General features: G+C 49.6%; 1 protein-coding gene across 1 annotated transcript in view; it reads right to left on the bottom strand.

The window, feature by feature from the left end:
- The window catches only part of Ksr2 (kinase suppressor of ras 2), a 352,941-nt gene that overhangs the window by 243,748 nt on the left and 86,971 nt on the right, over window positions 1–22,222 (bottom strand). The window contains exon 3 of the mRNA XM_028765415.1: window positions 17,270–17,420. Within this exon, the coding sequence (XP_028621248.1) occupies window positions 17,270–17,420 (151 nt within the window). The remainder of the gene's footprint in view (window positions 1–17,269; window positions 17,421–22,222) is intronic.

Raw genomic sequence — 22,222 nt, 5'->3', positions numbered from 1 at the left:
TCTCTCTCTCTCTCTCTCTCTCTCTCTCTCTCTCTCTCTCTCTCTCTCTCTCTCTCTCTCTCTCACATACACACACACACACACACACCCCAAATTAATATAACACTCTTTTTTAAAATGTCTTTAGGGCTAGCTAGAGAGATGGCTCAGTGGTTAAGAGCACTGACTGTTCTTCCAGAGGTCCTGAGTTTGAGTTCAATTCCCAGCAACCACATGGTGGCTCACAACCATCTGTCATGGGATCCAATGTCCTCTTCTGGTGCGTCTGAAGACAGTGACAGAGTACTCATGTACATAAAATAAATAAATAAACCTTAAAATGCCCTTAATCCACAAATAAGGTAGCTGGGGAAGGGTTGGAAGAATGTTCTGGAAGGTCTGGGGACGGATTAAGAGCATGTAGGTGAAGACACTGTAGTTCCTGCATTGGTAGCAACAAGGCACCCCTCGTCTATATGTATCTGATCTCATTTCATTCCTAAAACAACTCCCAAGGGTGGAGGTGCTTGAGAGACCAAACCAAGAACAATATACCTTGCAGGTTAAGGTTCTCTTTGCACTTAGGACCGTTAAGAACAAGTCCCTTTTTGTCCTGTGCAAAGTCCTTCCAATTTAAGGTGTCTGTTTGCAATTAAGAATAAGTCCCTTTCTCTTGAATCCTGATGTAAACTTCAAAACATGTTTTTCAGCCTACACTACACTTGCGACTTGATGTATAATATCCTTACCCTGTTCCTTCCCTTTCATTGTATCTTTGTAACAATGTATCAAGCCGACTCTCCCGCCCCTGTGAAGACCTTATCCCTCCTATAAAAAGGACTTCAAGAAGCAAGCAGAGGCTTCTCTCCCAAATCCCCACTTAAGGTGAGACCAGGCTGACCAGTCCCAGACGCACCCCAAAATACAGCTTGCTTTAAATAGACAATTGTGGATTCGGTCATTTCTCCTCTTGATTCTCAGGTTTAACAGTATTTCCAGACCAGGCAGTGCCGATACACAGAGACCAAAGGCCACCAAGCAATCACCCTGCAGAGTCAGGAGTACAGTCAGTACTCGATAGGTGCTGGGTCACACTGAATGTGTCCATGAGCCGCATGCTAAGGCCAGGTCATCTTGGTCACCCACACCTCTACAGCCAGCAAACCCACCTCTGTTTTCAAGGACATTCCAACAAAGACAACGAAGGGTTTCTTTCCCCCCCCCCCATCAAGTTTGTACGATGACTCTCCAACAGGAGAGTCAACTGAAGTGCTAATGGCCACTGATGTGGTTTTTGTTTTATATATTCTGTTTATTTTATTTATGCTTGTGTGCTCATGTGTGTGCCTGTGTAGAGGTCAGAGGACAACCTGTGGGGACGGTCTTCTTCCTCTATGTGGGTCTCAAGGCATCAAGCTTGTCAGCAAGCAAGCACCTCACCCTGATGTGCCATCTCACCAGCCTCTGACTGGCTTTTGTGTGCAGAGATGATGCCCACTTCTCTGGTACAAGGCAGCCCTCTGACAAGACTCTCAAGACGCTCAGAGGGCGAGCCAGCAACCACCTGGCATTGCAGAGCAAGCCAGAGGCGGAGCTGGTCCTGTAGAGCATCCTAGAGAACAGGGCATCCCTTTAGACTCCAAAGTCTTGTTCCTCTACCTTACCTCTTCTCCCTCCTCCTCACCAACATGCCCCTGCTCCTCCTAGGACACCCAACCCTCTGCCAGCACTTCCTGGACATGGCTAGCACACAGTCCTTAAAACAGGCATCGTTTTCAATGAATTCAGCCTGTGCTCTTGAAGCGCCAGAGGTTTCAGACAAATCTGACTAAATCCTGTTAGGTGACCTTGGCCAAGCTTTCTCTCTTCGAGACCAAGGTGACCATGGCAGCCACAGACTGAGTTCCTCCAGGCAAGACTGACTTCATGACTGTCCCATGTGCAGCCTCAGCCTTCCATCTCTCTGAGCTTAACTCGTCTTGTACAATAGACAAGGCAAGATCTGCCTGATAAGGTGTAGTTCTGGGGTCCTCCACAGAAGAGCCTTTGCACACCGCACACTGAGCTCTCAATGTGGACACAAACCTGCTCCCCACTGATCATCAGGGAAAGACAAACATTCATCCAGAGAGTCATGAAAGATGAATACATTTCATATCCTTTCCACATTCACTGGCCCTAGAGACACTCAGAAAAGTCCTAGGGACCCAAGCCTTTCTTCAGAAGGATATCACACACACAGACACACACACACACCATCTCAACCATTTCTAGGCCCTACAAGCTGCTGTAATACCTTAGCTAAAAAAGAAAAAGAGAAGAAAGAGAAAAAGAAAGAAAGAAAGGAAGAAAGGAAGGAAGGAAGGAAGAAAGAAAGAAAGAAAGAAAGAAGGAAAGAAAGAAAGAAGGGAAGAAAGAAGGGAAGAAAGAAGGAAGGAAAGAAAGAGAAAAGAAAGAAAAGAAGAAAGTCTGGACTTAGAACTACCACATCCAGATATACCTTCAGGATACACTGCATAAGCCCTGGACCCAAAACTACTTCCTCTTCTTCCCATAACTCTTTGGCACAAAGGTCAACAGGCAATGGGAGGAGTTGTGATCTTGCCTCCCCAAAACAACATGGACTCTTGAACCCCACTTTCTCCCAGCAGGGATCTCACTAACTTCTACCATTAAACATCTGTGGGCTTTTTAAAGATTTATTTTCATCTAATGTTTGCCTTAATATTGTATTGCACTCTGTGTGTGTGTGTGTGTGTGTGTGTGTGTGTGTCTGTCTGTCTGTCTGTCTGTGTGTGTGTGTGTGCAGTACCTGCTAAGGCCAGAAGAGGGCGTCAGATCCCCTGGAAGTGGAGTTACAGGAGGTTGTGAGCCACCATGCGGTTACTAGGAACTGAACCCTGGTTCCCAATGAAAGAAGCCAGTGCTCTTAACCACTGAGCCATCTCTCAGACTGCTGGCTTTTACAACCCAAAATACTCCAAGAAGGTATTAAAAAAAATATTTCTGAGCTGTGATGCTGTGCAGGAAAAAAGAACTCTGAGCAGATTCGTAACTTGGCATCTGGCGCATGAATAAAAGGAAGCAGGAAGCAGGAAGCAGGAAGCAGGAAGGAAGCAGGAGGGAAGCAGGAGGGAAGCAGGAACAGGATGCCACCCTCCCCTCAAGACCCTGAAAAGTCACAGGACCTGGGAGGAGCCCTGTTCTGGGCTCCCGTAGCCCCTGGGCTTCCCCAGTCTTCAGAGAGATCAATGATGGTACCAATAAATGACCAGTTTGTTACCATTCAGGATACTGATGATAACTGTGTTGGTGCTCGCTACCTTAACATACTGTGCTGAGTCAAGTGAGGAGGAGGCTATGGCCCAAAGAAATTCATTTCCGAGGATCAAAGGAGAGAAAGAAAGTGTGAAGAGATGCCCCGGCCTCCACGTGAGTGGTGAGTGAGTTCAAAGCGTGAGTCCGAGTCCCTGTTCCAAGGCTTGGCATGGTTATTCCCAGCAGAGGCGTTGGGAGGGTTTCAAGAGACCCATCCTGTCCCCAGGAGTGTCACAAGACAATAAACCCAGGGTGGCCAGTGGCCTGGACAGATTCCTGACCCCATTTCAAGCTCCTTTCCTGAGCTACCCGGGGCTGTAGACCTTCAAATCTGATAGATGGTATGTGTCTACATGTTTGATTGTCTGTGTCTAAGTCTGTGTGTGTGTGTGTTCATGTGCACACACATGCACATTTCTGAGTGTTTGTGTATGTGCATGGCTAAGTGTCTGTGCATCTATGTGTAGTTATATGTACATACAAGTTGCATGCCTATGTACATGTACACACGCGTGCATGGGAGGGGTGCATCAAAATTCCCAGCTTGCATCTGCTTCCTGTTAATTGGACTATGACCCCCAGGAAAGCCAGACTCTGGCCCTCACGAGCCTTCACACCAACTCAGTTACAGCTTCCTGTGCCTTTGACAGAGCCTTGGCTCCCATGGAATCTCCTGCCTTTCATCTGGCTTCAGAGTAGCTCAGCAGCCGTCTCCCTGGTCACCGGCATCATCCCGCAGCTGTGGAAACCCCACGGCACTTAGGAGGAGTCGGTCCATGGTCCCAACCACAGCGATCTTCCCCCAGGAAGAGCTGTTGAGGCTGGGATGTGTTTCTTTGTTTGCTTGCTCTGGTACTGAGGACTCCCAAGCCTGCTGGGCCTGCAGTTCACCACTGGGCGCTCAGAGGTGCTTTTGATTGACAGGACTGAGGTGGAGAGGGATAGGCCCTGCTGACACCTCATGGGTGGAAATTATAAACCTGCACACCCCAGTTCCCCTCACTGTTATCCAGCCCCCCCACCAGGTCAACAGCAATGGGAGACACTATGACAGAGAAAGCTCAGTGGCTACCCAGAAACAGCAGGAACACTTCCTGCCCAACATCTCCCAGCCGGTGACCCTGATCCTGAGTCCTGATCCCCAACCTGTCCCCAGAACAAGAAGGTCTCTCTTATGAGTTGACAGTCCCCAGCCTGCAAGTCCTCTAGAATGGAAACACATTCCTTCAGGGGACATAAATACAGACTCTGTGACAGACTATGGGAGACTTTGCAGCTATGTGACAAGAAGACCGACTATGGCTCCCGGCAGTTTTCTTCTGCTCTAAAATACTACAGGGGCTCAAGTGTGCTCCTTCCATCCAGAGGGAAATGGCTTCAGTAAGTTCAAGGGCTTCCGCTCTCCACCAAGTTCACAGGATGGTTCAGCCCTGGATGAAACGGCCTTCTAGAAACCCACTACAGGTAGGTGGTGCAGACACAGCTCTGGGGTGACGAGGCACAGGGGAAGAATTTTGATCAGTCTACTTTCTTCAAGTCTGTGATTTACAGCTCAAAAACCCAAGAGCCTACAGGGGATTAAACTGCAAAGATGGAGGCCCCTCCATGTGCCCTAGAAGTGGCTGGGCCAGCAGGAGAGGCCAGAACTATACATCTCAGGCAGTGGCTCCTTTTTTAATAGAACACCGGAAAGAGCCGAGGGTGAGATCTGAGGCTAGCTCCAGCTGTAGACACACCCTCTCAGAGCCGCTCAGTAGGGCTATTAGGGAGAAAAGGAACAAGCCCTCCTCGTACATCCAACAGAGCCACAGGTTGGCCAGGGCAGGTAAAAGATGGTACCAGGCCTCTGTCTCTGCCAAACTGGGCCTGTGGTGCCCGCGCATACATCTGTCCCCTTTGCTTATTTTGGTTTTGGTTTTGGTTTTAATCTGCACGCCAGCCCCCATGTAACAGGCTACAGTGCAGGTCAGCACTGAAACTAAGGCTTTTCCCTTCTCTCCCTAATAGCTCTACTGACCCGCTCTGGGGGAGCGCCTCCACAGCTGGAACTAGCCCCAGATCCCTCGGGTCTTTCCAGAGCTACCCGGGGCCCTTCAACTCCGTCATTATCAGCTAGGGCCCCCGGGAAGGCACTTCCTTTTCACTGCTTAATTGGCCTTGAGAGTAGAGCAGGGAAACCATCACGAGGACCTGGGTGACAGGATGCTGAGAGGGAGTGAGTGACAGCAAGGTCCCTTCTGAGCAGACCACAGCGGACAGAAGCTGTGAACCTGCTCAGATATCCCCATACCAGGGCCAGCCTGGAAGCGACCAAATTGCAGAACCCACTCCTGCGTGTCAGCATATCAGGAAGCTCAGTCTGTGAATTACATCCTGCTGTGTCTGGATCCAGCCTTCCCCTAACCCCAGAACTCGGTTTCCCCCCGATTTCATAAGATTTAAGTGCGGTTCCAGTTTGCACAGGCTGAGACCATCTCTTCCAGGGACTCCCGATTCAGGCCAAAGGAAGATTGTTAGACAGCGCCTCCTGGTGGCCACATGTGGTACTGCACCATCACAAGAGCACCTCGGTGCCTTTGATCCTGCTAGGGTCAAACACACAAACATACAGGCCTGCCACTCAGTTCTGTGGCTCACTGCGCTGATGCAGGCACAAGGTCCCTAGAAGGTACCACGTGAGGGGCAATGCCTGACAGTCTATCAGCTACTTCACAGGGTGGCCTGGAATCTGGTTACAAAGCAAAGCAAGAGTTCGAGGCCAGCCTGGTCTACAGAGTGAGTTCCAGGACAGCCAGGACTACACAGAGAAACCCTGTCTCGAAAAACCAAAAACAACAAAACAAAACAAAACAAAGCAAACCCCCGATCTCTTCTCCACAAAGTAACTGACAGAGCAGGAGGGGGAAAAACGCTCAAAAAAAAAAAATGTTCGGGTGATGCCGCTACCACTGAGCGCTGCTCTTAAGGGCAGGGCTGGCGTGGGAGTAGGAGGTCACCCCCTACTCAATGTGCTAACCTAACCCAACAGCTTCTCTCTGGGGGTGGGGGGAAATGGTAGTTCCAGACTTCTTGTGGGGATGTGAGGAGGCCCCATATTCCCAAATCCCTTTGGGGATACAGCCTACGTTTGCCCAGAGGGAACAAGGGGCTCCCCAGTGGGAATGATATTCAGAAAGTTCTGTCCACGTGGCATCCACGTCCCTGGCACCCCGACACGCTAGAGAATTCTGTTTTGAGGGTCACAGACCACTTCACGGAGGCACCTGCTGGGGAGGGGGGTGCTGGTTGCTTTTGTGTCAACTGTAATACATGCTAGATTCGTGAGATGAATCTAACTCAATGAGATGAAGGAACTTCAAATGAGAAAACCGCCTCCACAAGATTGAGCCATGGACAAGCCCTTTGATCTTAATTAGTGATCAAAGGGAAAGGGCCCCGCCCATTGTGGGTGGAGCCATCCCTGGGCTGGTGGTCCCGGGTTCTGTAAGAAAGCAAGCTGAGCAAGCCATGGGGAACAAGCCAGTAAGCAGCACCCTGCTGCTGCTGGCCTCTGCATCAGCTCCTGCCTCCAGGTTCCTGCCCTGCGTGAGTTCCTGTCCTGACTTCCCTCAGTGATGAACAGTGATGTGAAGTATAAATCTAATAAACCCTTTCCTCCCCAAGTTGCTTTTAGTCCTGGTGTTTAGCACAGCAGTATTAACCCTAAGTAAGACAGGATGGGATTTACATGGACCCTCTATTTGGTATTAGCTGTGTTACCCAGGGCAAGTTATAAATCTCTCTGGGCTTGTTCCTTATTTCTGCCTCTGTTGAGCATTTATCTTAAGTTCCCTGTGAATGCCAGCTCCGCACGACACAGCACACCACGTGCCTAACAGTCTACACACCACAGCCCACAGTATTCTCTTCAACACCTCCCTAGGCTCTCCTGCTAAAGGAAGTCCTTCTCCATATCATCCCCAAACCCCTCCCGCTTTAGAGCCGTGTGTGTTTTATTTAACACTTTTTTTTTCTCACATTCTCCATCTTTTTTAAGGTTAACAAATGCTTCCTCTAAAGATAGTAAATATTTCCGGCTTCGTGAGGTGCACAGTCTCTGCCGCACCATACACTTCTGGTGTCGATGGTAAAAACACGGTAGTCAGACTTGTGGGTGCATGCCTGTGGTCCCAGCACCCAGAAAGCTGAGGCAGGAGGATTAAGAGTTAGAGGATAGCCTGAGACACTGTTTCAAAACAAAAAGCTAGCCTTAGACAACATGCAAACAAAGATATGGCAACGTGCTAATAAAAGCTTATTTTAAAAAGTAAATGGTAGGCCGGGCAGTGGTGGCGCACGCCTTTAATCCCAGCACTTGGGAGGCAGAGGCAGGAGGATTTCTGAGTTCGAGACCAGCCTGGTCTACAGAGTGAGTTCCAGGACAGCCAGGGCTACACAGAGAAACCCTGTCTCGAAAAAACAAGAAAAAAAAAAAGCAAATGGTAGACTATGGGCCAACGGAGAGGAGGACCTCACTTGCTTGTCCTTCGTCCCACCACCAAAGCTGATGCAGAAAACCTCCTACCTTCTACCTCGCTCTGACCTCCGGACGACGGGAGGCTCCATGGTGAGTTCACTGGCTTCTTAAATCATTCAATACTTGTGTTCCTACGTTAAATAGTTTGTGGTAAAAGGAATGCTCATCCTGGGATAAGCACTGTGTCGCCCAGTGACCCGCACGTCACCTCCCTGCTCCTCGGTTCTTATAGAAAAAGAGAATTTAAAGCAGGATTAAAATGAAGCGACATCCCTTTCAAAGTCAGCTTGGAAGAGCACAGCGCGTACACACTTGCAACATTGTTACTGGATTTTGTCTGTTTTGCTTTTGCCGGATGAGCCTAGGGTCCAGAATGGCTGTCTGAAGTGGGAGACTGATACAGCGAACAGATACAAAATAGCCGCTTTGAGGGCTGGAGCAGGTGTGATCCAGGAGGGCTACCTGGAAGTGATGGCTGCTTTTTAAGCCGCCACATCCTGGAGTGTCAACAACGTGTGGAGTTGCCAACATTGGGGGGAAAGTGGGCTTCAGGGAGCACAGGCCAGGGAGGGGTATGAATGGGGGCGGGGCTTACTCCAGGAGTGAGCCATTGAAAGCTGTGCTGGACGGGGCGTGTCACAAGAAGTACAGACCGTGTTCACAAACCAAACGGAGGAGGATTCTTTCTCTTCAACCCTCTGTTGAAGCCGCATGGCCTCTCGGGTGTTGCCCAGGACAACCAAGAGGCGCAGGAGGCACTAGCCAGGTCTGCCTTCAGACTTTTTAAATATTAATGATATGCAAATTAGACCTCCTACCCTGTTGGGATTGTTTTCAGCTTTTCTTCCCAAACAGCCTGGCCATTTCTTCGTCCATGGCTGTCCCTGGCTATAAAGTGGTCACCTAGAAAACAATGGGACGAAGTTCAAGTAGCAGGACTTCCCCTGTGAGGAGCCGGAGCCAGCGACACCAAGGCAAAAATAGCGCATTCCAAAGTAATGCTACCTTCCCCGTGCTCCCTGCCATGCAGGTTTGCTCTGAATTACTTGTCTTTGCAGAGCTGGGGACAGAACCCAGGGTCTTGAGCATGCGCCTCAGCGCTCTGCCGCCTAGCCACGCCCCCAGCTCATCATCACGTTCTCTAGTCAGGCCCCGCCCTATCTCAGAATGCTCGCCTGCCCACCCACAGAGAGGTTTTCTCTCTGGGCTGTGGAAGCTGGGTCTGGCCTCCCACTTGCAGGGTCCTCGGGGCTGGTGTCAGTTGGAATATGGCGTGGTGGCTGCTTCCTTTTGTCTCCTGGAATAAGCTATTCCACCTCTGAACCCATAGAGGGCTGGTTCTCACTCTGAGCAAATAAGGACTTGGGGATCAGTAAGAGTTAAGGGAAAGCCGGTGCTCTGCAATCTAAGAACCTCAACTCAGAGGTTAGACAGACCTGAGTTCGAACACCGCTTTTGGCACTCAGCTGCTGGGTGACTCCTAGCAAAGAATGAGCGTCTCTGCGCCTCATTTCTTTACCAGGAAATGAAACCTCCCCTGGACTCCATGTGATTGTGGGGAGGACTCTGGGAATCAGTGCTACAGTTGATGATCCAGCCTGAGAATTGACCCTTCTCAAAAGAAAAAAATTACCAGGTAACAAGGCAGAAACTGCCTGAGACAGACGCAGGGCTCCCTAAGAAGGAGACTTTGAGCTGAGATCAAAATGGTAAGGAACCAACCAGGGAAAGACCAGGGGAACATGTTCTAAGCAGAATGGCACGTGCAAAGGTCCTGGGGCAGACCCAGCTCAAGGAGAAAGCTGAGGGAGTTTGTAGCGGGCTACTGAAGACATTAGGTAACGGCGTCAGGAGCCCGGATCTCCGGCTCTTTCTTTCTAAGATGTAAGCCACTGCTAGGTGCTAACTCATGATCCTCTAAGACCTCCCCTGTCAACCACTCAACCACATGGCACAAGGTCACTGTCAGTTGTGAACCTTCTCTTACACCATTATCTTCCAGGTACCAGGGACATAAATTCTGGTACCAGCCGCAGGTGGCAGGCGACTTGTTCACATGAGACACTTCCAGGGAAACCTCTGGTCCCCGAGTCTTCAAAGCAACGAGTGATCAAGAGAAAGGGACCCATGTATGACCGACAGAAGGCGGTGACGGCCGATGTGGACAGCAGGGAAGCCCTGGGCTGGGCGGGTCCCCAGTGTGATCCTGACCCCTAGATACAAAGACAGCCTGAGAGGAAGTACTCTGTCCCCAAATGAACCCAAGCTTCGCAGGTAAGACCTGTGTTCTCGCTCCTATGAGGGAGGAAGTGGGAGGCAAGGAGGCAAACTCTTAAAAATTCTAGGAAGATAACCAGAGTCTGGGGTGCACTGAGAATCTGTTTGTCACTGGGAGGTGGAGGAGGGGTAAACTATTTGACCTTAACCAACCCGTTGACACCCCAGTCCTGCAGCTGAGACGGCAGCAAGCACTGAAGGTGCCCCAGACGACAGGGGAGAGCAGATCTGGCTTGCCTAAAGCGAGATCCTCCCATCTTTGATGCTGAGTTGTCTAGAACGGGACTGGAGACCCTGCCCTTCCGGAAACTTCTTCCACAGTTCGCGGTCAGCTCTGAAAGCCCAGCTTCCCGACAGTGATTCTCATGTGACCTCCCTCAGCCAATGCCCCTGGGACAATCTCCCAGCTCTAGATCAACCATCGCCTGCCTGAATCCTGGAAGGAGCGAGAGGCTAGAACACTGCACTATTCTAGGTCAGTGTTGTCCAGGGTGAACTGGCCCCCATCACACCCTGGAGGCCACCTGCCCTCGGGGCAATGGAAGGTGTGATCCTGAGGTGCTGGCCCTGTGTTCCCTCCCCATCCTTCCCAATACCAGGTCCTCACGACCCACTGTGACCTCAGGTAAAACAAGTTGGCAAATCCCAGCCCAGTCAGAGAACCTGTCGCAAAAATAAGGCAGGTGGCACGTGACACATTAGAAGTTGTCATCTGTTTTCACATACATGCATATACACATATGTATATGTACATACACACACACATACATACATACACACACATACACACATGTACATACACACACATACACACATACATACACATATATACACACGTACACACACATACACATATATATACACACATACATACACATATATACACACACATACACACATACACACACATACATACACACACATACATACACATATATATACACACACATACACATACATACACACACATACACGCATATACACATACATACACACACACATACACATATATATACACACACACATGCATACACACATACATACACACATACATACACACATACATACACACATACACATACATACATGCACATATATACACACACATACATACATACACATATACACCACACATACACACACACACACGTACATACACATACATACATGCCTTTTTGATACAAGGAAAATTCTAGAAATGTACAGAGTCAAAAGGGTAATCACTAGCCACTGTGACAAACGGGTCAGTGGAAAGGAAGAGTCTCCAGTTGAAACTGTTCTTGATGAAGCCAAGGAAACCACATTACCAGACAACTTAGGAACATGGGACCCCAGGGGCAGAGGTTCCTGATCATTGTGACCCTGTCACCAGCACTGATGAAACAGAGGCAGTCCCGTGGGTAGTGACAGGTGAGCGGATGAGCCACAGGAACAGAAGTGCGTCTGGGACAGGCTTCTGTCACCGTGTGCATGTATCCTGAGGGGTGCTGCATGCATGGGAGGGACCCTGAGAGGAGCCCTTGGGAAGAGGGACATGGCATCACGCCGGCACACGCTGGTCCCTGTAGGCCTCTCTTGGAAGGGAAGCTGTTCTTCCTCCAGCCTTCTCCAAGTCAGACGCAAGTCACACAATGGAGCAATCAAGACCACTCTTCGGGCTTTGTTCTAGTCAAAGGAGATGGTGGTGCTGCCTGCCGGCTTCTGGGGGCTCCATTCAGAGCCCAACTGGTGTGAAGCCACAGAGCATCTGAGGCTGGTCTATTTCAGGGCCTCTCTGCTTCCTGTTCCCTGCTGCAAGCTCTCCCCACCACCACCACCCCCTGATACTCAGGAGGGGCTGGGGAACCAAACAGGCCAGCAAAGAAAGACCTGGGGGGCAGCACCGTGTTCCAACTGTCTCTGCACTGTCCCCCAGCTCCATGAAGGACGTCCAGCTATCTCACCCTGCTCTGAGATGCTCCCCAATGCTACAGCTACCACGTCCGTCTGAGGTTATGTGACTGACAAGCATTTGGAGTGAGAGCTTTACAGTGGCCTCTGTCCCATTGACACCAACCACTTAGTACACCCCTACTGCCCCCCTCCCGGCACACCCAACCAGTCTTTAGCAGCCCAGGGGGTCTCCATCCTCCCTACCACTACAGAAGCCTGCTTGTCCCTACAACTGCCAGAAAAGTCACTCAGTTTAAGTCTCTGCACAAGCCCCGGTCCCTGAGGATGGCTGCCAATCCTGGAGACCCAGAAGATACAGAGTAAGCACTCACATCAGTGTTTCTGAACCTCTTAAGACCCTGATAGCAAAGAGAAATTTAAAAAAGAAAAAAAACTAAAGGAACAAGCAACTAGAAAGAGGGCTGGTGAGATGGCTCAAAGGTTAAGAGCACTGACTGCTCTTCTGGAAGTCATGAGTTCAAATCCCAGCAACCACGTGGTAGCTCACAACCATCCCTAATGAGATCCGATGCCCTCATATGAGTGAGCTGGGCCAGAGTGAGCAAGCCCGGAGCGAGGAGGGGCCCGGAGCTATTGGGGCTAGAGCAAGAGGGAGAAGGGAAGGAGGAAGGGAGGGGAAGAAATTAGAAAGAAAAAAAAGCAGCGAAGTAGCTGGTGGCACACCTTGTCCCCTGTTTATGTGAGAGTCACCACTACCCCATCCCAAAGGTCCTGCCACCCTGTGGCCTGCTCCATGCTACCCTCCATCCTCGCACCCTTCCTGCGCCATGTACCGTGCGTGGTGCTGCTATGGAGACGGCCCCTGCTCGGTCCTCGCCCACACAGAACAAAACCACTCTCCCTTCCTGACTCCGCGGTGCACAGAGCAAATAGCACTGGGCGTGTGGCAGCAGCCAGAGCTATGGGGAGTTATCGAATGTTGGGGCTTCCGGACGCCCCAGATCCATGAGGTTAAGCTGGCCTGGCTTGAAGAAGCTTCTGTGTTGAGTGAGTGAATGACTGATCTTCAGTTTCAGGCTTGGGCTGATGCAGCCGGCAGGAGACAGAGCAGAGGATCCAGATTGCTCCCCGTAGTGGGGCTTTGCAGTCACTGGGAGGGAGGAGTCTGGTGGGTAAAGCATACTAGTTTGAGCTTTTAAGTTTGAAACTAGACTTTTTAGGGGAAAAAAAAGTCACGAGAAGGCGGGAAAAAATTAGACCATCCCAGACCTGAGGCGTTCAGAAGCTTCGGGGAAGTAGTTACAATTTTTGAGGGCACAAAGGGTGTTAAAAACAGGAAAGAGCCATGGTGGCTGGCTCGGTGCTGCCCCCTGGTGGAGATGTACGGCAGGCACAGCATGCAGCTCTCCCAGTCACTTTCTCCAACGTAGATGAATTAATTCAATCTAGTCAGGATGCCAAGGGCAGCAGCTGCCTGCCTACAACAGGAAGGTCCTGCTCCAAAGATTAGAAGGGGTAGGAGAAGTGGGGAGGGCTCTACCATCAGTCCTCGGGAGTCCCTGATGTACGGGACGTCCTAGGGGTCAAAGGTCAGGGGTCAGCTCAGTCTGTGGGGTCCAGAGAGGGTCTCTGGAGTGGAGGGGACTTTGGGTCTGAGGATGTGAGTGAGGAGGGACAAGGAGCTCTGGACAGGGGGCGGGGGGAGGGTAAGCCTGAGACAGGATGCCCGCACTTCATCTGGAGTGCTGCAGAATTAGTGGCTCATCAAGATTTTAGAGACGGCATTGACAGAGTGCTTGCCGGAATTAGGGGACTGGAGTTCAAATCCTAGCTCCCATGTAACTAACCAGGCGTCAGACAAATGCCTAGAACTCAGGTCCTGAGGAGGGCAGAGAAAGGATGGCTAGGGCTTACTGGCTCCAGCCAAGTGAGTCCCCACTTCCGAGAGACCCTGCCTCAAGGGAACAGGTGGAGTGAGGGACTTTCCTCTGAGCTCTGGGTACCACACAGGTGTCTGCATCTACACACACAGATGTGTGCGTGCCATACATGCACATACACAGACATACAAGTAATTCTAAAGTATACATGTTAGGGCTTGAAAGGAAATGGGGACCCGAGTCCAAGCAGGGGACAACTCCTTAAGTGTCTTCATTCCCTGGAGAGAATCACACCCTAAGCTCCTGCTTGGCCAGGCATGGACCAGGCAAGAGGTAGAGAATATTCAAATCACTTATTAAACTCTTTTTTTGTTTGTTTTTGTTTTGTTTTTGTTTTTGTTTTTCGAGACAGGGTTTCTCTGTATAGCCCTGGCTGTCCTGGAACTCACTCTGTAGACCAGGCTGGCCTCGAACTCAGAAATCTACCTGCCTCTGCCTCCCAAGTGCTGGGATTAAAGGCCTGCGCTACCACTGCCCGGCACTTATTAAATTCTTATTGTATACTAGATATTAACTTTTTTCCTTGGGAGCAGATAACAGACAGAGGGTGCACAGTCCTGTGGGGGGAAGGGTGCCCAGTGATAGGCAAAAATAGGATGTCATGACATAGCTACCTGCGGGTATCACAGAAGGGAGGGCTGGTGGTAAGGAAACCCGAGTCGGTGGGTCATCATTCCCCAAGAGGAGTAGCACCAACCTTCGCCCTGTGTGCCACAAGAGTTGGGCAGAACGGCAACCCATAGCCACTGGTGTTCCAAATCTAAGTCCTGACTCACAAGAAGCGGGAAATAGCACACTGTTGCCATGGGAACTTCAGAAGGACCTGAGGTGGAGTGGCTCTAGCAGCAGGACCGACATCAGTAGGGTTTTTCCTTTTTTTTTTTAGTTTTGTTGTTTTTGTTGTTTTAGGCTTTTGAGACAGGGTCTCACTAGGTAGCCCTGGCTACTCTAAACTTGCTAGGTAGATCAGGCTGGCCTCAAACTCAAGAGATCCACCTGCCTCACCCTCTCAAGTGCTGGGACTCAAGGTGTAAGATGTTTATTTTGGAATGTGTGTGCCCCACCCCCTTCTTTCTCTGAGTTTATGATACATTTATGAAGGAATCTGTAGAGACCAGAAGAAAATATCAGCTCCCCCAGGACTGGAGTTACAGGCCGTTGTGAGCCACCACATGGGCGCTGGGATGTAAACCAGGAGCACTCAGTACACTAGACCCTCAGCTATCCCTCCAACCCGTAGACTGTTATCTTTTCAGGCTACAGCTCATAGCACCTAAGTGTCATGTGTGAATGTCAGGTCACAGCCAGCATTTGGTATAGAGGACAGAATACAATGAGGTTGTGATTCTACAGTAGAGCACTTGCCTGGCTGGGTCCAGTCCCCAGCACCGCACATATACAAATGGCAACACCACAGAACGAAACAGGAATGGATCTGAAATACCCACCTCCCTGCCATGCCCACCAGGCTGGGTCCCGTGTCAGGAAACAGGACTCTGCTGTGTACCAGAACACATTCTACACGTGTGCGTGAGGGGGAGGGGCGAGGGTGGAGTGTAAATCGGACCTGTCACTGCACAGCTGGGTCAAAACCATGCACAAGAAGACACCTGGTTGAGAAGCCATCTGGCCCTCCGAGAGCTAAGAACTCGGCAATCCAGAGGGAACTTTCCAGAAAGCAACGCCCATCAGCGTGAACGTCTCCTCCTGTGACATCCTACAGACGCACCCCCCTAAGACAACAGTTCTCAGGACTGGAGGAAGACAGGCAAAGGGACAGCACCCAGAGCGGGAACTGGGGTAGAGGAACGAGGTTAGAACACAGCCACTAGGAGAAGGAAGCACATTCCTGGACAGGAAGCTATTCCTGGGGGTCACGCTGGGATTTGGTGCAATTTGGAGGGTGGAACACATGAACGTGTTTGCACGTCCATGTGGAGACCAGAGTGGACCTTGGCCAATCATTTTGGTGCTATCCACCTTGTTTGCTTGTTTGTGGGTTTAGAGAGGGGAGGGAGGGAGGGCTCTTTTGGTTTTTTGAGACTGGGTCTCTCACTAACTGGAACTGGCTGGGGTGAGCAGGGTTCCCTGACCAGCAGGCCTCGGGTATCATCCCGTCACGCCTCCCTGACCCTGCGATAACCAACCTAAGTCACCACAACTGTCTTGTTCTTAACGCGGGTTTCTTAAAGTGGAGCTGAAGTCGTCAGGCCTGCATGCTGGAAACCTGTTCTGTCTGGTTTACTACCGGGTCCTCGATCTCCTGGCATAGTAATAGTCACTCCTAAAATCGTCCTTGCGGGTTGCCTATTGACTAATCAGAGTAAGAATTCACAGCCACCAGGTTGGGCCAGACCTGTGGTCGACGGCGCCACCTTGTGGTGAGAACTGAAATGACAGTTCTGATCTTTGTAACAGGTTGTAGAGAGCAAAGGCAAACTTCAGCAGCTTACAATGAACGATCCGCTCACACCGCTCACACGGGAGTCTCCTCCCGTTTTCTTTGGAGACAGGGTCTCCAGTATGTCACCTTGCCTCCAGACTCTCTGAGTAGCCAAGGACGATCTTGAACTGCAGATCCCCTTGCTTTAACCTCCCAAGTGCCGGGGTTATAGGCATGCACCACCACACCCCATTTATGAGGAGCTGGGGATCAAACCCGGAGTCTTGCGTATGCGAGGCGAACACTCTTCCAATTAACTGAGCTGCAGCTGTAACTGTGAGCGAGTGATTGGAACGAGCCAGGAAAAAAAATGATGGCATGTTTAGATCGTAAAATAATAAAGCAAAGGCCACCGAATTTAACTTAGGAGAAAGTAATCTTACCCCTCCTATGGAGAGAGAGTGAGAGAGCAAGGGGGGAGGGAACGAGAGAGAGAGAGAGAGAGAGAGAGAGAGAGAGAGAGAGAGAGAGAGAGAGACATGTACTCATTGGCGTGGAAAGATTGTGCCAAGAGAGTATAGTAAAATAGCAACTTCAGGTCCCTGAGGTAGCTACAACCTGATTTCTGTTACAAAGAACGTATAGTTTGTGCATAGAAATAACCAGAACCGCCATTCAACACACAAAGCCACTTCTGAGCGACTGAGAGGGGGGAAAGACGCTGGCCTCCCTCCTACATCCCAGATTCCCACATCTGGACGGTAATTATCCAGGGTGCACGCTGAGCCATCCTCTGCAGGGTGGAGCTCAAGCCTCGCCTACTTCCACCTCTCGCAGCCGGCTCTGCCCCTAAGCCGGCTTTGGTATCCAGAGCCTATTCTCTTCCGTGCTGGTCCGCACAGGAAGCTTGAAGGACAGTGGCTGGAGCAGCTGGGGGCGATCCTGACCTCCTGGACTGCTCACCTGATTGGTGCACATTCCTGAGACAGGAGAGTGAGGCGTTGAGCCGGGCGCACTCTTCCTGGTTAGCTCCGTACTTCTCCACCGTCTCGCACACCTGCTCGTCGGTCATCTCTAGGAGGTCCTCCAAGCTCAGCTGGTCAGGGGAGATCTCCTAGAGGAGGGGACAAAGGCAGTCAGCTGGACATGAAGGCAAGCACCCCTGCCCAAGGGAACGGAGTGGCGTCTCTCTACCGCCCTCTTGTGGCACTCGGGAGAACTGCAGAGGGAAACAGCAGGGAGCTTCCACACTGCCCTCTGCTGGTGCCCAGTGAAAGATGCTCCACTATGCAAAAAACGTGGCTGAATCTGGGGTAGAGTCTCCCACTTGCCACTTAGACAAATCGTTTAACTTCTCGGGGCCTTGTTCTTCTCACTTATAAAATGGAAGTGCTGCCAGGCAGTGGTGGCGCACGCCTTTAATCCCAGCACTTGGGAGGCAGAGGCAGGCGGATTTCTGAGTTCGAGGCCAGCCTGGTCTACAGAGTGAGTTCCAGGACAGCCAGGGCTACACAGAGAAACCCTGTCTCGAAAAACAAAAAATAAAAATAAAATAAAAAATAAAATAAAAAATGGAAGTGCTGAGTGCTCGCTCAGGACATGATCGACAGTGCACACTCCCAGTCCAGCTTCGAAACCTGGGAGAGACAACCCCTGTTTCATACTTCTGTGAGGAGACGGCTCTGCTGAATTTGGCCCAGGGGGTGGGGGGTGGGGGAAACTCAGAACAAGTCAGTTAGACATAAACCCGAGTCTCATTGGCTGGCCTCCACTCTCGGCTTCCTTTCTGATGTGCTTACGGGATCAGGGAGGTGGTGGGGGCGGGGCATCAAATGGGGCCTTTAAGACCCATAGGAAGCTTGAGGCTGAAAATGAGTCTTGAAAATTACTGAGCACCACGAGGCTATGTGGCAAGACTGAGAAATAGTATAGAAGAGGGAAAAAGGCCTCTCTGAACAAAGGAGCTGGGGATGGAAGTGAGATTCCCAGGTTGCAATGTGTGGTACAGGAGGGCCTTTCCCTGCCCTGCAGACAATTCCCTCCATAAACAATGTCCTCAAGGAGTCTGCAACACTGACTGCCAACAATCAAGCCTTCAATCATAATATCTAATATCTACGGCAGCTAGCCAAGGACTTTACACACTCACAGTATATTATTATTGAATAGGGCTTGTAAATCTACGGGTGGTGATTCACAGGCGATACAGTGGGCTCCTTCTGCCCTCTTGTGGCCATCCCTGTGTATTACAATAACATATAGATTTCATGGAAAGCAGAGTCTATAAATTTCATAAATTCCATTTCACACACACCCAAAAGAAAAGCTACAGGGCAAAGCCAACACCCAGACAGTGACTGTGAAGTCAAGACAGGGACAGGAGGTAGCAACTGAGTCACCTCGAGATGAGTAGAAACAGAGGGTAAGTAATCCTTCAGCTGGACACGCCAGTGTAGGGGGTGCAGGGTGAACGTTTAGAACAAGACTGTTCTAGTTTGATCCCAGATGCTCTGACTAAACACTGGCTAATAGCAGCTTGGGAGGGAGGGTTTAGGAGGTTTACACTTCCAGGTCACAGTTTTCCGCTGAAGGTGCTGCCTCTTCTCTGGCGTGCTACAAGCCCAGGCCTGTCTGCCTAGGGATGGCACCGCCCACAGTGAGCTGGGCTCTCCTGCGTTATTTAGCAATCAAAACATCTCTCTCAGATGTGGCCACAGGCTATCCTGATAAAGACAATTATTCAATTCTGACTTTTTTTTTTTTCAGGTGATTTAGACTGTAGAGTTGACAGGTGGTGATCAGTAGGACAGATGTACAATCTAAAGCCTTCTCCGTGCTGCAGGACACAATTGTACATTTTAATACTATGATTTCAAAGTGTGTGTGTGTGTGTGTGTGTGTGTGGTCAGCTTATCCTGAAGTGTATGTGTGTGTTTAGATTACTCTGAAGTGTGTGTGTATATATGTGTGTGTGTGTGTGTGTGTGGTCATTGATGTGTTTATAAAAAGATAAAGAGATAGAGAGTATGTTCTGTGGGTGTGTGGAGAGGTGTGGGGGAAGGGGATGTCTCAGCGGGCCCATGCCGAGGCATCTCTTCCCTCTGAGGGACCAGTCACACACTGGTATAGTATAGAGTAGAGTTTATTCAGGGTATGGGGAGGGGAGTTAAGAGGGTAGTAGAGGCAGAGAGAGGCAGAGAAAGAGAGAGAGAGAGAGAGAGAGATAGTAGAGAAGTAGAGGCCGACCATGACCATGTGGAGAGGGGGAAGGGAAAGGAGGAGGGGCAAGGGAGACAGAGGGATCAAGAGGGCAAGAGGAGGTGGCAAGTAGCCCCTTTTATAGTGGGCCAGGCCTACCTGGCTGTTGCCAGGTAACTCTGGGGATAGAGTTTAGACAGAATGCTAACAGAATGCTGAGTGTGCGTGTTGCGTGTGTGTGTGTGTGGTCAGATTATCCTAAAGTGTGTGTGTGTATGTGTGGTCAAATTACCCTAAAATGTGTGTGTGTGAATGTGTGGTCAGCGCGCGCGCGTGTGTCTGTGTGTGTGTGTGTGTGTGTGTGTGTGTGGTCAGATCCTCACGGTTAGGTCCATACATTTATGGCTGAAAGGTGAAGAAAGCCATAACAACCTGGACCAAAGAAAGGAAATTTGTGCATGTTTTGGTAAAATAATCCCAGCTGGGACAATGTTTCCAGTACTCAACACAGACTTCCTTATAATGCTATGAGATCATGTAAAAGTGAAGGTATGTGTGTACATATATGTACATCTGCACATGTATGTGGGAGTGTGTATATGTGTGTGTTTGTGTATGTTTGTGAGTGTACGCGTGCATTCGGATGTGGGGGGCTGTCCAGAGGTATGTACGGATGTGCGTGGATAAGGGTACATGTGTATTGTGAATGTGTGTGATATGTGTGCTGTGTGAGTGCATGTGTACACGTGTGTATGTGTACGTGTATGTATGCCTATTTGTGTTTTATTGGGGAGCTGGATTAGACTCTCACACATGCCTGGTAAGGACTCTAACACTGAACTGTATCCACAGCAAAAATGGTTATCATTGCCTGCAGACCAGGATGCCAAAGCACAGAGAAGTTAAACCCTTAGCCCAAGTCACACAGCAAGAGAGGGATGGAAGCATCGTTTGAACCCTGGGCGTGTCTCACAGCTGTCTCCATTATTTCCTTCATGAGAGCACCCTCTGGTGGACAAGCCTGTGAACTGCAGGCAGGGAGCCTTCACGCCTCACAGACAGGTGAAGGTCTCAGAACGTCTTTCTGGGAGACTATGAGCTCCAGAGGGAGGAGCCTCGGGGACCAAAGGGGCTGCCAACTGTGGTTCATCACATCAGAAGAGGGTTCTCTTCTATATTATCAGTACTTGTAGCCCTGAAACCAGAGCTCTTGAGTCTTTAGAAAATACATTTTAAGATACTGGGTCAAAATAAAATTTTGAGGATCAGATATCATCAGTCAAACAAAAACTGTCAGGCTCAGTGGTTAAGAGCATTGACTACTCTTCCAGAGGTCCTGAGTTCAATTCCCAGCAACCACATGGTGGCTCACAACCATCTGTAATGGGATCCGATGCCCTCTTCTGGTGTGTCTGAAGACAGCGACAGTGTACTCATACATTAAATAAATAAATAAATAAATAAATAAATAAAACAAAAACTGTCTGCCCAACAGATAGTTTGAAGACTACATTTTTCAGTCCCTCTCTAGAAGACGTATCTCTGCCTTACCTGCCCTACAAGGGGCCCTTGGTATATAAATACTTATATAACCCCCAAAGCCTTTAAGAAGTGTGTGATTAAAATGTACCATTGTGCTTAGTTTGTCAACTGGACACAATCTAGAGTCACCCAGGAAGAGAGTATTAATCAAGGATTGTCTAGCTCAGTTTGGACTGTGGGCAAGTCTGTGGGGAGGTTGTCCTGGTTATGTAAATTAAGGTGGGAAGCCCCGCCCACTATGGGTGGCACCACTCCCTGGGCTTAAGATCCCAGACTATTAAAAAAGGAGAAAGTGAGCCGAACACTGTCTCAAATGCATTCATTCTATCTCTGCTCGACAGTGGGTGTGTTGCCTCCCTGACTTCCAGCAGTGATGGGGTGTGACCTGGAATCATAAGTCAATCAACCTCAACCCCTAAATGTGCTTTCCTCACAGCAATTAATTGGAAAGAAAACTAAAAGCTACCTTTCTCATTCTTTGCAAAGATATCATAAGTACACACTGCCTCAGACATTCAGGCAGTCCTCAGAATGAAACTAGGGATGCAGAGATTCACACAGTACTGGGGTATGTGTGTGTGTCTGTGTGTCTATGTGTGTCTATGTGTGTATGTGTATATGTATGTGTGTCTATGTGTGTCTGTGTGTGTCTATATGTGTGTGTCTGTGTATGTATGTGCATGTGTGTGTATAAGTGTGTATGCATGTGTGCATTGTGTATGTGTGTGTATGTGTGTGTACATATGTGTGTATGTATGTGTGTATGTGTGTACATGTGTGTATGTGTCTATGTGTGTGTGTGTGCATGTGTGTGGATGTATGTGTTATGTGTGTGCATGTGTATGTATATGTGTATGTGTGTGCATGTGTGTGCATGTGTGTGCATGTATGTGTATATGTGTGTGCATGTGTGTATATGTGTCTATGTGTGTGTGCATGTGTGTGCATGTGTGTGTGTATGTGTGTGCATGTGTGTGTATATATGTGTGTATAAGTGTGTATGCATGTGTGCATGTGTGTGTATGTGTGTGTACATATGTGTGTATGTATGTGTGTGTATGTGTGTACATGTGTGTGTATGTGTCTGTGTGTGTGCATGTATGTGTGTATGTGTGTGCATGTGTGTGTATATGTGTGTGCATGTGTGTGTATATGTGTCTATGTGTGTGTGCATGT

The sequence above is a fragment of the Grammomys surdaster genome, unplaced genomic scaffold (genome assembly GCF_004785775.1).
Source record: "Grammomys surdaster isolate TR1022 unplaced genomic scaffold, NIH_TR_1.0 164, whole genome shotgun sequence".
Lineage (NCBI taxonomy): Eukaryota > Metazoa > Chordata > Mammalia > Rodentia > Muridae > Grammomys > Grammomys surdaster.
Note: the sequence above shows the minus strand (reverse complement) of the source record. Positions and strands in the feature narration are given on the sequence as shown.